At 39.5% G+C, this 14,711-nt stretch overlaps 1 protein-coding gene across 1 annotated transcript; it reads left to right on the plus strand.

Moving 5' to 3' along the window:
* The first annotated feature begins 1,920 nt into the window (after nt 1–1,920).
* On the plus strand, nt 1,921–14,099 carry LOC147149047 (F-actin-capping protein subunit alpha-2). The gene is made up of 10 exons (XM_086027358.1): nt 1,921–2,064; nt 8,469–8,532; nt 9,321–9,372; nt 10,130–10,193; nt 11,392–11,598; nt 12,105–12,184; nt 12,282–12,360; nt 12,433–12,504; nt 12,632–12,694; nt 13,213–14,099. The coding sequence occupies exons 1-10, from the start codon at nt 2,026–2,028 to the stop codon at nt 13,351–13,353; spliced, it is 861 nt and encodes a 286-aa protein (XP_085883484.1). The 5' UTR covers nt 1,921–2,025; the 3' UTR covers nt 13,354–14,099.
* The last annotated feature ends 612 nt before the right edge of the window (nt 14,100–14,711 follow it).

Here is a 14,711-nt window from a genome sequence, read left to right on the forward strand (position 1 = left end):
ATTTTCAACGCTTGCAAACGCCAAAGCAAGAACGCTATTGATTTACGGGGGAATACTGTGGACAAAGGCCGTATCAGGTTTTTGCCTTTTGTCTCCACTTTATCATCTCGAATCTCCTGACCGCTAATGAGCCAGCCTGACGAGGTCTGCGGCGCTTTTTCCGTCTGCTTGCTTCTTGGAAAACTGACTAACGCCAAGAAGATGGTGAGCTCAGTCGAAATAAAAGACACCATCTTGCTTATGCATCAGTATGTCACATTCGAGCTTCTTACTCACCTTTTAATAAGCTCCCTTTCTGCTAAACCATTGAAGCATTCTCAACACTATCAGGTGTGTCTCCAGCTCTTTATGCTTGCAAATGCTGCCAAGGACATTCTAGGAGACAAACAAAGTTACACTGTAGTCTTTCATCCTCACACTTCATTATGCTGTGTCTTTGATGTTCCCTCGCGGTGATGATTGTCCAGGCGGGAATAGTGTCATGACTCAGCAGAGGCTGACGTTGAGTCACAGTAGTCCCCTTTCACAAGTCCTCAATGCTGCTTTGAGTCCCTTCTCAGCGGGGTATTTTCAAGTTTGAGGCTGCTAGAACGCCTCCTTCAGCTTGCTTCGTCATTCCAAATCCCCAGCTAGGTTGCATGGCAACTCATGTGCCCCCTAGCAAGGCACTAACTCCATCCAACTTCTCCAAAGGAAGACATGACATCATACGTTAGGTTATGGTGGGATGCTATGTGATATGATAAGATATAGCACTATACTATACAGTGCTTTGTGACACAAGAAATGGTCAAATCATGTTGCATGATGCAAGGTTATTATAGTTTAGGCCTATGATCAAGAGAAAAAAAAAGAAAAAAAAACGCTTCAAGGCAGAGACAATGTCTTTTAAGGAATAAAGGGGACAGTTCGTGATTAATGACTCACTTCTTGGAACTCCCTGCTTGGATGCTCATTTTCTAAAGTTTCACCGTGCTGTTGTGTGACCTTTTTTTCTCGTTTACCTTGTCAAAACGAGCGACCCCTAAATCCCGTCTTACCTCCCCATCTAGTGGACAAGCACGGCACTACCAAAGACTCTCATAGGCGCTAAACGTCAAATTGATTTGTATTGTATTCATCATACACACTCTTTCAAACGTATGCAAACTTATTGATCTAAATATATAAATCACATTTAATATGGATGGATAATTCATAAATTATTTTAAAAGCAGGATAGAAATAAATTAGACGAATGAAGAGTGTAATTAGGCTACTCCGTAAGTTTGACGTAGTCAAGCTGCTGCATGACCCTTAACGTGAACACGTAAGAACTCCTATTCTGGCCACCATCCACTGGCTTTCTATGTGCTTGGAATTCATTTTAAGATTTTTGTATTTGTTTTTAAATCTCTAGTCTAAACAGTCTTGCTCTGCCTTACCCATCTGAGCTGCTCCAGACCTACACTGTATGCCCACTGCCTTACGTCAGCTGTTCAACTGCTACTGAGGTACCTCAGAGGGCTTTTTAGGATAGGACTTTTTCTGTTGCTGGACACCACTTTAGGGGTACCCTCAACAAAATTAGCTGGGAAAGGCTCCAGAACACCTGTGACCTTAATGAGGATCAGCGGTTTGGAAAACGAAACAATGTTTTTATTGCTTTTTGACTATGTTGTTGATGTTTTATGTTTAGTTATGTGATGTTATATGTCATTTTTTTAAAATTGATGTATAGGACTTTGCTTCAGATGTGTTTTTTTTCTCTATGAATAAAGTTGAATTGAGAATAATGCCTTTCGGACCGCACTGGAATTATGACCGCTATTTAGTTTATTTTTATTTCCATGCGGAACTTCCATCGATATTATTATTATTATTACTACTACTATTAGTAGTAGTAGTACAAGTACGGTAGCTGTGTGAACGCGTGTGTGCGTGCGCGCGCAGCTCGCCCCATGCACGAGCTGAGCCAAACTGAGGGGAACCACCCATGGGGTGACGTCACGGCGCTCTGACAAGCTGGTGGTGCCGGAAGAAAAGATGGCGGATCAAGACGAGCCGATCAGCAACGAGGAAAGGGTAGGAAGACTTTTTAAATGAGCCAAACAAAGCACATTTAGGATCAGACGAGCTACGATTTTCCCAGGTGGCACTTGACCATGTTTTGGACGTGCTTCGAATGACGACCGTTTTGATTTGACGACTGGAATTCATGGGCCTGCCTGCAGCCACCGCCGCTCTTCTTATTTTTAGCTCAACTTCCGCTCATTTTAGCGAAGCTCCAAATGGAGACTCCTTGTACGGTGCTGGCTGAAAATAGGAGCGCTGTTGACGTTATAAACTCAGTCGAGATAACATATCGCGCATTCTTTCGCCGAGCAGAACGCGTCGCTCCTCGCTTGTTGTCTGTCTTGTCAAAGTTTTTGGGTACGCCAAAATGCCGTTAGCTCGCGTTGTTTAGCATTTAGCCACTCGGTGGCTAACAGTTAGCTGGACTTCCTAACACGCCCTTTTGCTGTTTCCATGTTGCTTTTCTACTTTATACGCTTTCGACATTGTTTGCGGCACAGTTTAACATTTTACGTGTCATTCTCTACTACCTATGTGTTTGGCGAACAAGTCACGACGTTAAAACGAAGTTGTTTGGAAGAGGTGCATATATATTCATCGTCGAAACATACATTAGTGTGTCTTTTTACGGACGCATTTGCTAGCCACCTGCTTTGATACACTTAATGGCTCATAGTAATTAAAAAAAAATCGACAAACTCATCCACCCCAACAAACTGGTTTCATAAAGTATATTCATAATACTGGACTTACTGCAGCTTTCGTGTCTGGTTGTGTGCCTTTAAGGGGCGTGGCTTAATGAGTGACCCCACGATCTGAAGTCGGGCTGAAGCCGTTTTTTGTGTAAGTTGTGGTCGACAACAGCTCCTTGCGAGTTCTCTCATTTTAAATTTGTGTGTTTGAACTGAAACGTGGAGCTGCCAAAGTGGAGTAAAAATATTTTTACTGGAAAATACGTTTGAATGAGGCTGAACGCTACAAAAGTAGCATTTTTGCCGTAATGCCACAGTATTGACTATTGACGGGGTATGCGTAAGTCAATACCCCGTGCCATTATGGGGGAAAATGCCAAACACGAATCATGAACTGCAGACATAAGAAAATCACGAATAAACAAAGTTTACTTACTTAATTTTCAAACATATTGTTATAATGTAGGCCAATTGTTAAAAAAAAGCATCTTTTTTTTTTTTTTTTTAACTTACGTATGCGCAAGTCAGTACCTCGTGGCATTATGGGAAAAAATGCTACGTTTGTAGCCTTTACCCAACAAGTACGTTCAAACGTACATGCCTGTTAAAAATATTTACCCCGCATTGGCAGTTCCATGCTTAAGTATGTTTAACTGTCTGGTTCAATAAGCGTCTGTAAAGTGCATTTTGCCTGCAGCTCTCCTTGCCCACGCGCAAGAGCATTCCCTTAATTGTGCCGTTTTTCTCACTTCACTCCAACAGCTTTTCTGACGCTCACTCTTCGCTAAAACTTTAGATCACACAAGTAAAAAGTCGGCCAAGTGATGGCTCCCAACTTGAAAAACTTGTTGCTTGTATGTCTAGATTGTCACTAAAAAGAGTTAACCCTCGCTTATTTGAATCCCCAGCCAACAATCCAATCACCAACTCACATTTTTTTTCTGCAGAACATAGCTAAAACTATTTGCTGAAAAACACTCCTGGGTAATGTGTGCATAGACATTTTATACTTATACCCGAAGATGGTGCCCAAATGTGGTTAGTGAAAGAATAGCTAGCCTAGCATTGGTGACTGTTTGATTGCTGCCCAGTTTGACAGCGAACAGCAGCATGAAAGATGTTGGTGGGGAAAGCAGGGTGTGATAAACCTCTCAAGATGATGTAGAGAAATATCTTGATCGTTATTGGCAGGAGTGGAAATTCACGGCTGATCAGCTGCTAACGGCCATCTGCTGCGCGTCTATTAATTGATTATTTTTGTTAATCACAATGGATCCTGGCAAGTGCCCTTGAGCGACTTTGATCTTCAAGCCGAGCTGTAACATCGACACTCCGCAATCTGATATTTTTGAGGAAAAACTCATTCACCTGAACCAGCCGCAATTTTATCAAAATGATAACAACCGGGGTGAGTAAATGTTAACTGGCAAAAGAAGAGATTCTTCTTGGCTTAGTGTTTTTTGAGCTTCCTGGTGCCAACAGAAGCTAAAGCACACAGACACATGCACGGTATACAACAGGAAGCTGGTGAGTCAATCTGTTTGCGCTGTTACATCACTGCATCACAAAGGGACTTGTCGGCTACCTGTTAGCGTCCTTCCAGTTTCCAGGCAATAAAAGAACAAAACTTCATACCAATAACTCGCAGCATCTTAGCGTGTTGAAGGATATCATTTTGTATCCTGTAATATCCCATAGTGTCTAATATCATTTCGTATACCAACGGAATCATATCGGATCAAAGCATGGCATTGTATAGCGTATTATCGTGTTGTATCTTGTCATATTAATCATCGTCGTTATCATCATATATGGTATGGTATACCTGCAGTAGTATGATAAGCAAGGGTATCGTGTACCAGTAGTATCCGCTCGTATCATATTTAGTGTGGTATGTTCATCATATTGTAGATAAGAATATCGCATACCAAAAGTAGTGTTCGTGTTGCATCATATGGTGTACGAGAATTATTTTGTCAAGGTCTATCATATAGTAACCAAGCGTACTGTAACTTGGTACTCTTGGCAATTTTTATTGTATCCTTTACCGATATTGTCTGGTTGTAATTTTATTGTAACCTAGTGTATCGCATATTGCCCGTATTGGGTTGTGTTGATATTATTTTGTACAGTATGCCAGCATTATCTAGTCGTATTGTATCGTATCGTATTATATTGTAGCTGGCGCATCACAATTTGTCGGTATTTTGCTTTGTCGAACAGTATTATAGCATATCGTTTACGGGTAGTATTATGTTGTCAATTTATATCGCTGTTTATGTCATATTGTTCTGTATCATATGCCAACAGTTTTGTGTCGCGTTTTATCGTAACGCATACGACAGAATCGTGCAGTGCTCTATCGTATGCCAGCAATATTGTTTCATATCGTTGCCTTGCGTGCTGCGTACTGGCAGTTTCTTATTGGATTGTTTTATATCATACTAAAAACTGGTATTGTGTCACATTTGTAATGTATACTAACAGTACCGTACTGCGCTTTTGCAAAGAGTATTTCCGGGTGGCATCGGAAAACAATAGTGTTGTTTTGCCGTATCAAATTGTAGCCTAGCATATTGTACATGTTGAAAATTTTAATAGAACAAGTCAGTTTAGTTCACTTGGCTCAACTGAACGTTTTGGAATGCAGTCACATCCGTAGCAACATTTTTCATGTTGCTATGAACCTCCCTCCATTGCATTGCAATTTAGAAACGTCTATCAAATGGTTTCGTGTTTGTTTTTTTTATTTTGACTGAAAAGAATAGCCAGACACTCCACATTCTAGGATTCACCCTAAGAATTCCTCCGTGATGCTATTTATATCATCGCACCATGATGAAACGCAGGCGACGTGAAATCATTTCGTGTGTCATCTTTTTCTAAAAAGTACTTAATTCCTCCTTTGGAATCAAACAAGCTGCTCAAGATTTATTCTCGGATAAGGAACTTTTTGGGGGGTTAACCTGCAGCTGCTTCACAGCTTACTCATATCTGGCTCTACTGTCACGCTGGCAATTCAATATTCATAAATATTTCCACCAGGCTTTTCAGCGAGGCTGTCTGTGTAGCTAACCTTACAAATCTGCTTAAAAAAATTTGGCTGCAATTGAAGGCAGGCACAAATCAAGCTACTCTAAAAGAGGCGTTATAACCTCATTTTGATGTTTTTCTAGATTGGTGTCATGCATATTCATTTGGTGAATCTGGGAAGGTCTGATAAGATGTTTTTGATTGGATTATACCAAGCATTAACGATTCAGGTCGATTTCAGGGTGTTATTTGGACATTTAAAATTCCAAAATGGTGGGCCGTGGGCCGTAAGCAAGTAGTGGTATAACGTTACAGCACGCCAGAAATGAAGAATATCTGATCACGATTCAGTACACGAAATGGAACAAAATGCAAGACATAGGCACTTTTCTTTTAAGCAGGAACATTTAAGGATATTTTTTTCTAAAAGACAAGTCAAGTAAACTCCTAACTGCTAGCAGTAAATTCTACAGTAAATGAAAACAAACAAGCAAAATAATGCATGCCACAAGAACAACAAAAATGCAACATCAGTAGTTTCTTCTTTTTAGGAAAAGTGCAGCCTCAATAGTTTATCTTCTCTTTGGGAAATTGCAACATTAATAGTTTGTCTTCTTTTTTTGGAAATGCAGTAGCAACAGTTTGGCTTTTTTTTCTTTTAGGAAAAGTGCTCTCAACACTTTTGTCTTCTTTTTCGTACACACCTTTGTCTTCTTTTTAGTACAGCATTGCGTAGTTTAAAAAAATTTTGTGCTGCTCTTTTATTCACATTGACACGATGCCATTGGTTTCCAATAAACACTTATTGTCCAGTATCATTGTCACACACCAATGGAGGACACTCAATGTTTATGGGGACAGAACCTCCTCATAGCCATTCAAATTTTGCTGGTACCCTACCTGAGTATCGGGTTCACTTGGAAAAAAAAATAGGTGAATTCCTGAATCATGAACTGCAAAATGACACTGTTGTGTGTAACGTAAGCCACTGCTGCTTGGTCAAGCAGAGGCATAGCTGCGTCCTTACAGAGTTTTTACAAGCCGAGTATTTGATTTGATTTGACGGCTAGAAATAAGAAAATAAATACCCACGCTGCTTCGTTCTCATCCAACCTCCACAGCAATCTGTTTTGTTGTTGCCAGCAGCCTCCTTTCAAATAAAATGGCGATCACGTGGCCAACAGACTTTATGTTTCTGATGCTAATTTAAGTTGAGATTTCAGTAGCTAAAGCAGATCTGTAGCGGCAGTTCTGATATTCAAAGCCGCAGTGTAAACCAACCAAAGCTCGATTTAACGCCTACCATAGACCATCTCTCTTTACACGGTGGCAGGGGTTGTTGCAGTTGTGCGTGAATATTCCAGGAATTCCTGTCGACTCTGGCTTTCATGTGTGGCGTTTTCATGTCAGCACTTGCGCACGGTCTCTGAAGGTTTCTCAAAAACGTACCTTCATTTGCAGCCCTTGACAACGGTCCCGGCCCGAGATCTGGACTTTGGGGATCGCATATTTTTCCCCCCGATGAGATGCCTGATTTGATACCTTACTAAAAGAGAAGACACAGACACTGAAATCACTAGGCTGCATTAAACAAATGGTAACGAAACAAACACATTAATGAGCACAGGTCGACAAAGTCAACCTCAAAAATAAGTCGACACAACATTTTTGCCCCGAGTTTTCGTCGGTAGCATTTACATCTTCCATACAGACACTTCCGGTCTCAGTCTTCAATGGAATAGTCAATTGGATAATCAATTCTAAAAAGATTCGATCGTGACAGCTCCAAACTCTACACTCTCATTCGCTGACGCCCACGTCACTCACCAGGCCAGGCCCTGACTTTAAAGCCATACATACTAAAAGTCACACATATGATAATCCGGAACGGGACAAACGGACAAAATGCGCTTCATGTGCCCATTTTGTTGTTTTAAAATGTAAAATCAATATTTATCTGACTAATCGATGGGATGATAGAATAGAACGGAAGGATTTAATAGTCATTTCGAAACACGTGATAGCTGCAGCCCTTGAACACAGTCCGAAATGTCTTTTGTTTTGTGTCCCAATTTTTTGTCTAAAAACAATTTTGGTGATCAACGCGACCGAAAAACAAAATGTCCTACTTCTGGTTCATTTGTTATGAACTCCCCACCTAGTGGTTTGTTTGATCTTTGAAATTGCCACTTCAGACCAAATATCCAACACTTTGATCTACATGTAACACACACACACACACACGCTCACAATGCTAATATGGGCCTCGGGGACACACACCCTAACACCCACACCTTCCTTCCTCCGCTCACCGACATGCGAGAACCTGGCCAAGCCGTCTTGACGCCACAAATGAATCCGGCAAGTCTTCCTCAGCACATTTTCATGTCCTTATATGGTCGAGGGCCATGTGGGGGGAGGGAGAGGCCGGCGTCTTTTTTGTCACGTGACCTAGAAACAGGAAGTGTCCCGCGAAAGCAGCAACAGAGAAATGTAGAAGGAGAAATTGTGCTGTGTCTGCCAACTTGAATTAGGTTCTTGCCTCATTCATTTCCTCATGTATCCATTCATTGTTTTCACAGCAAAAAAATAAAAGAAGGAATTTTACACGCAGACGGTGTAAGAGTTCAAGTAAGAATGTTGAGCCGAGCCTAATTTGTCTAAACCTGCGTTTTGTCTTGCCCGCAGTTGCGCATAGCAGCTGCATTCGTCATTCACGCCCCACCAGGAGAGTTCAACGAAGTTTTCAATGGTAAGTTTTATCCTTTGATAGTTTTATTATTATTATTATTATTATTAGATATACATAGTGTGTATATTGCGGGAGGCATGGTGATCTTGTGCTTGTCATGACGTACGCTTTACACTTCTGAGGTTCCGGTTTCGAATCATGTTTCTGGCCCTTCCCGCTTGCGCGTCTCCCCCGTCCGTGCTTGCGTGTATTTTTCATTGCACATTTCATAAAAAGATTGACGCGTCTAAGGAAGGGGTGCCCAACCTTTTCTGACCCTAGATCTACTTTTCCTGGCAGTTTTTGAATAGTTTTGAAAAATGGTATTTTTCTCCAATGCATTCCAATGGGCGTCAATTCTATGTGGATTTTCACTATTCATGGGCTGACCCGGTCCCGATCCCTTGCGAATAGTGGCGGTCCACTGTATGGTTACAAAAAATGTGTAATATTCTGATTTTTTTTATTTTCATAAATGTGCAACTTTATTTTCATAAAATACAAATATATTCTTCTTGTAAAATTCCAACTACTGTGAGTGTCGTAGAGCCGCCACTTTTTTTTCTCGCGATATTAAAACTCCATTACAAGAGTGGGGGGGGGGATTGCACGCGTCTTATCTCCCTTTGACAGATACACCCAACCACACACACTCTTGAACACAATCAATCCCCTGTCGCCACTTTGTCCAGCGTGATCTTTATGTGATTTTACACCCTGTTCCACTCTGCTCATTTGCTATGAGCGACTCGCTCTAATCCCTCCGCGTGTCTTCGCTTACCTCCTTGTCTCCTTTGCTGTGTTGGTAGATGTGCGATTGCTGCTCGACAATGACAATCTCCTCAGGGAAGGCGCGGCGCAGTAAGTAGTACCCCCCGCACCACCCCCACCCCCGTGAAATGCATCTATTATTCACCATACAGCTGCATCTCAGTCAATTGCAATATGGTAGCAAAGTTTGTTTATTTCTGTAGTTCAATTCAAAGAGTGAAACTTTTTTTTTTTTACTGATGCTGAGTTTCTCTGACCATGAGGTGAACAGGTCGGCTGGCTGAATATCCAGAGCCTCTTTAAAGCAAGCGTACTACACAAGCCAAAATGGAAGCAGAGCGACATTGATCTCTGTTAGACGCACAGATTTGTGATAGCTTCTGATTAGCATAAAATATATAACACAACAGATCAGTTGTAAATCTCTGTTTGTGGAGTTCGTTTTTGAATTAAACTAGTGAAATAAAGTAAGTTTTCCACAATCCTCATTGTCACACACTCACAAAATGCTGAACTTTGAAAACTACATAAAGTATGTCAACACATCTAATGCTCAAAATGCTTCATAATATGGCACTAACACCCCTTTAGCAACTTTTTTAAGTGACTTTTATACATATGAAGAGAGTGAGCAGGTCAGCAGTCAACTGGCAGTGTGCAGTAACCAGAAGCCAACAATATGCCATTAAAAAAAAAAAAAATCAAACGGGCCATCATTAATTGTCACAGGGGACTGATTGTGGCTTAGGGGACTATTTGGGGGGGTAAAAAGAAAAAATCTACATTTGCAAAGTTAATAGAAATATTCATTTGTCATTTTCATTTCTTTCTTTCTCCTCCTTTGCAGTGCATTTGCACAGTACAACTTGGACCAGTTTACCCCCGTGAAAATTGAGGGCTACGATGACCAGGTGACTTTTTGAAAAAAACTTTACTTCAATAGGCATACAAAGTAACACAAGTAAACATCAAATCACATTCATGAAGTTAATGGCTCACAATGGTGACTTTAATGACGTGATTGCGTTTGATGACGCTTGTTGATTTTTGGCTGAGCAAATGCGTGGTAACACCAGCAATGATTGCTGAACGTTACGTCAATGTGTCATCATGTCTCAGCGTTCCCGCTCCACGCGTAAATTCCCCCGCCGCCCGTATTCCCAGCAGCATTGCTCAAGTGTTGACGTACGTGACACGTGATGGGAAGGCTGTTTCGTAGCTGTAGTGCCTGCTTCACGTTGCGCTTGTCCCTACAGGCTGCGTCTTCAGCAACGCAATATAGTGCGACTTACAGTTTCAAAGAAAAGTCTTAACTTCTTGATCAAAAAGTTTTGTAATTTCAAGAAAAAATATGAATACTATACAAGTTGTGTACTTTTGAGAGAACAAATTTTTCCAAGAAAAAAATTATTTTGAAGGGAAAAAAATATTTTCGGGGAAGAAGCTGAATACTGTATTTGTGAGAGAAATAGTGTGATTTTTACATAAATTATCCTGAAATAAACTTGGTCATTATCAAGGGCAAAAATATTTGCACAATTTTTTTATTTTTTTTTTTTGTGGGGAAAAAAAACGTTTTTTCCAAATAAATTGTTTATATTTGCGAGAGAAAATATCTTTAATTTTGATGGACAGAAAGAAATATATTCTTGCGAATTATTTATTTTTTTTAATTGAACTATAAGATTGAATATTTACAAGAGAAAAATATTTCAAGAAGTCATATTCATAGAAATATTTTCACCTTTGAGAAATAAAATGTATACGTTTTTCAAGATTTTTTTATCAAGGTTTATATTCATGTGAAAAAAACTCAACATTTATGCAAAATCACAATTTTTTTAGAGTGAAATATTTAATATTTTATTTTTAAAAATTTGTATAATTGCAAGTTAAAATTTATTTTATTATTTACTGTACCGGGATTCTTTATTTTTTTCAAGAATAGTCTTTTTGAAAATCTTTTTGTGTTTAAAATATACATTTAAAAAATTATTTTCAAGGAAAAAAGTTGTAAGTTTTTCCTGAATATATCCAGGCAAAAGAGACTGGTTCATTTCAAGAAGAAAACTACTCTAATGATGCCTGTTGTGCGTTCTTCGACGGCAGGTCTTAATCACAGAGCACGGGGATCTGGGAAACGGCCGCGTCCTGGACCCCAAGAACAAGATCTCCTTCTCCTTCGACCACCTGAGGAAGGAGGCCAGCGACCCTCGGCGTCACGATGTGGACGTCTCCATGGAGGAGTGGAGGAGCGCCGTGGACGCCGCTGTCAGGGCTTACGTCAAAGAGCACTACCCCAACGGAGTCTGCACCGTACGCTTTTTATTTACTTCGACTCAAGCACTTACAAAATTTGCTTTTCATCGTTGGTGTCCCTGCTGTATCGCAGATTTTTGAGTGATCTTTTTTTTATTTATTTATTTTATTATTGTTATTATTATTATTATTTTTTTTTTTTAAGAGTTTTTGTGGTACACTTGCTGACTGTAATGCCCTCTGGCATGTTGGAAAGGAGAGCAACAGTTGCTGATGTAAATTTAAGCCGTTGATTGAATGCCGGATGACAGTGAAAACACACTAACGAGCATAATGAGCACACTCGGCCCCGCCTCTTAAAGGCACATTCATGCATCTTCGTACGCAGACACTCCATTATGCACAGTATGGTATGGGCATTTTTGTGTGGTGGGGGTCTTAAATAATTATTTGTTTCCTTGTAAAATTCCAGTTTTTCTCACAATCTATTATTGATGCGTTTTCAGACATTCAGCAATATCGTCTCCAAATATGTACGGTAACTACGTTTTTTCTTTCCGCAGATTTACGGCAAAACTATAGACGGCCATCAGACCATCATCGTGTGCATCGAGTGCCATCAGTTTCAGCCCAAAAACTTCTGGTACCTTTTACTCACTCAACTTACAGACGGGGCGAGAGGAAGACATCTATCGGGACCATGTGTCATTTTTTTTTGTCTTTTGGATTTCTGTACTTAGGAATGGACGCTGGAGGTCAGAATGGAAATTCACCATCTCTCCATCCTCCACCGAAGTGGCCGGAATCATGAAGATTCAGGTAACTGGATAAATCTGCTACTGCCATTAGCACTCTGGCGTTCCCTAACGCCATCCTTGTCTGTCCCTGCAGGTTCATTACTACGAGGATGGTAACGTTCAGCTGGTGAGCCACAAGGAGGTCAAGGAGTCCATGTCCATTTCTGTGAGTTACACCTTCTGCTTCTCCACTTCTTACACCAAGCACTGACTCCCGTAAAAAAAAAAAATTGATATATATGTATATATAAATAAATAAAATAAGTAATCTATAGCCACTTATCTCCTTCCAGAATGAGGTTACAACTGCAGAAAGGTTTGTCAAGATCATGGCGGCCGCAGAGAGCGAATATCAGGTATGTGATCACAGGACGACTTAGAACACACACTATTCAAAATATATTTGTAGTGGTACCTTGACCTTTTTTTTCCCTGAGTTAAGAGCGGTTGCCAGCTTTTAAATTTTGAATTTTAGATGAGTAAGCTTTGTATACACTGTTGCTCGAGTGAAGCTAAAAAAAAAAGATCTCAACCACTGAACTTATCCAAACACACAAAAAAATAAAGCCTACCGACTGACTGCATTGAAGCAAGTTTTTATCCCCCACATTGCAGCCTTTGCCATTTGAAAATTGCATTCTACAACATTTCAATGTTGATTTGAATGCAATTAATTGCTCAGTCCGTAGTGCCGACTAAAAAAAATGGGGGGGGGCTAGAACACATTAATGGCATTTCAAAATGGAGAAAAGTGAGGTACTAACGTGGTCACGAGCCAAATTAAACTTGAAGCCAAGATACCACTGATTGTGGGGAGGAAAAAAAGAGAGTCCCGTAACATGTCTTTTGTCCTTTTTGTTGTCATCCTGCACAGACGGCCATCAATGAGAACTATCAGACCATGTCGGACACTACCTTCAAAGCCTTACGCCGCCAGCTTCCTGTGACGCGCACCAAGATCGACTGGAACAAAATTTTGAGCTATAAGCTCGGCAAGGAGATGCAGAATGCTTAGAAAAAAAGAAAGAAAAAAAATAACCAACCCCTTTGTCTCTAACACACACACACCAACATACACACAAAAACAAACAATTGTTGCATGACTGGATAGCTGTATTTGTCTTTGTACAAAAAAATAGAGAAGACAAAGAAGATGCAAGATGTCAAATTAACTCATTGGATGTCTCCTTTTATTGATGTTCCTTTCTTTTATACACACATGCACACATACACGTGCTCGCCTCCCTACTATATCAGACGTTATATTGGAAAGATATATACTTGACATAGGAAAGAAAGCAAACAAGAAGGCAGCAGGCGAAAATGTATGCAAAAATACAATTATTTGTAGTTAATTTCGACAAAAATAATAATGGCAAAACCCCCCCCCCCTTTTTTTTTTGTCTTCTTCCACTGCTTGTCCCATTTTTCTCTTTCCTGACCGACTGAACGGCCTCATCAGTCTCCAACCGCCTGACAAGCTTCACTAACCGGTCGTCTGCTGCAATCTAATAATATCAGAAGTTACAATAAAAACAAGTGAAAACAAAACAAAAAAAGTATCACTTTCTCCTCCTGTGCTTATTTTTACTTGACAGAACCTGACCGACTGTATTATATGACAATAATTAAAAAAAAGAATTGTAATATATATATACCTGTATGAAACATCCTTTCTGTCAGTTTGGTGGTTACTTCCATGACATCCATTGTAACTCGGTCACAGTTATGTTGCATTAAATAACAAATTTTCTATCCAAAGAGTCTCGGAATTTCTGGTGTCTTCAATAAGTGAAGATGATTTATTTATAATGGAACAGTGTGAAATAGTGTGTGTATTTATGTGTATATAGGTGTGTGTGTGTGTGTGTATATATATATATATATATATATATATATATATATATATATATATATACATGCACACAGACATATATATATATATATATATAATTGGTAAAAGGATGTTCAAGATTAAATCAAATTTAAGAATACAGAAAATTGTCAGTTATTTACATATGTTTCGCTAGCTTCATTGACCAGTACCTGTCGTAAATTTGTCAGATTTAATGATAAATATCCATATCGTGGAGGACGGGGATGGGCGTGGAATGTGTAGTTTGTCTTCAATTTAAAAACTATTAAATGTTCGAATTTAATGCCAATTTAATTCCATGTCACCTGCTTAAGTAGTCTTTAGAAAGTTTGTTTCTACGTTTTACATTTAATTAATGTGTTCATATATTTTCACCCTGATTAATTTAGACATCTTGTGTTTGTATGTAAAAAAAAAAAAAAAAAATTTTTAAAAGGTTAGAGAGAATTAAAAATATATCAAATTGCCTTACTGATTTATTTTTTGTTGTCATTTTA

The sequence above is a fragment of the Filicampus tigris genome, chromosome 4 (genome assembly GCF_054856515.1).
Source record: "Filicampus tigris isolate MCC_2025a chromosome 4, RoL_Ftig_1.0, whole genome shotgun sequence".
NCBI lineage: Eukaryota > Metazoa > Chordata > Actinopteri > Syngnathiformes > Syngnathidae > Filicampus > Filicampus tigris.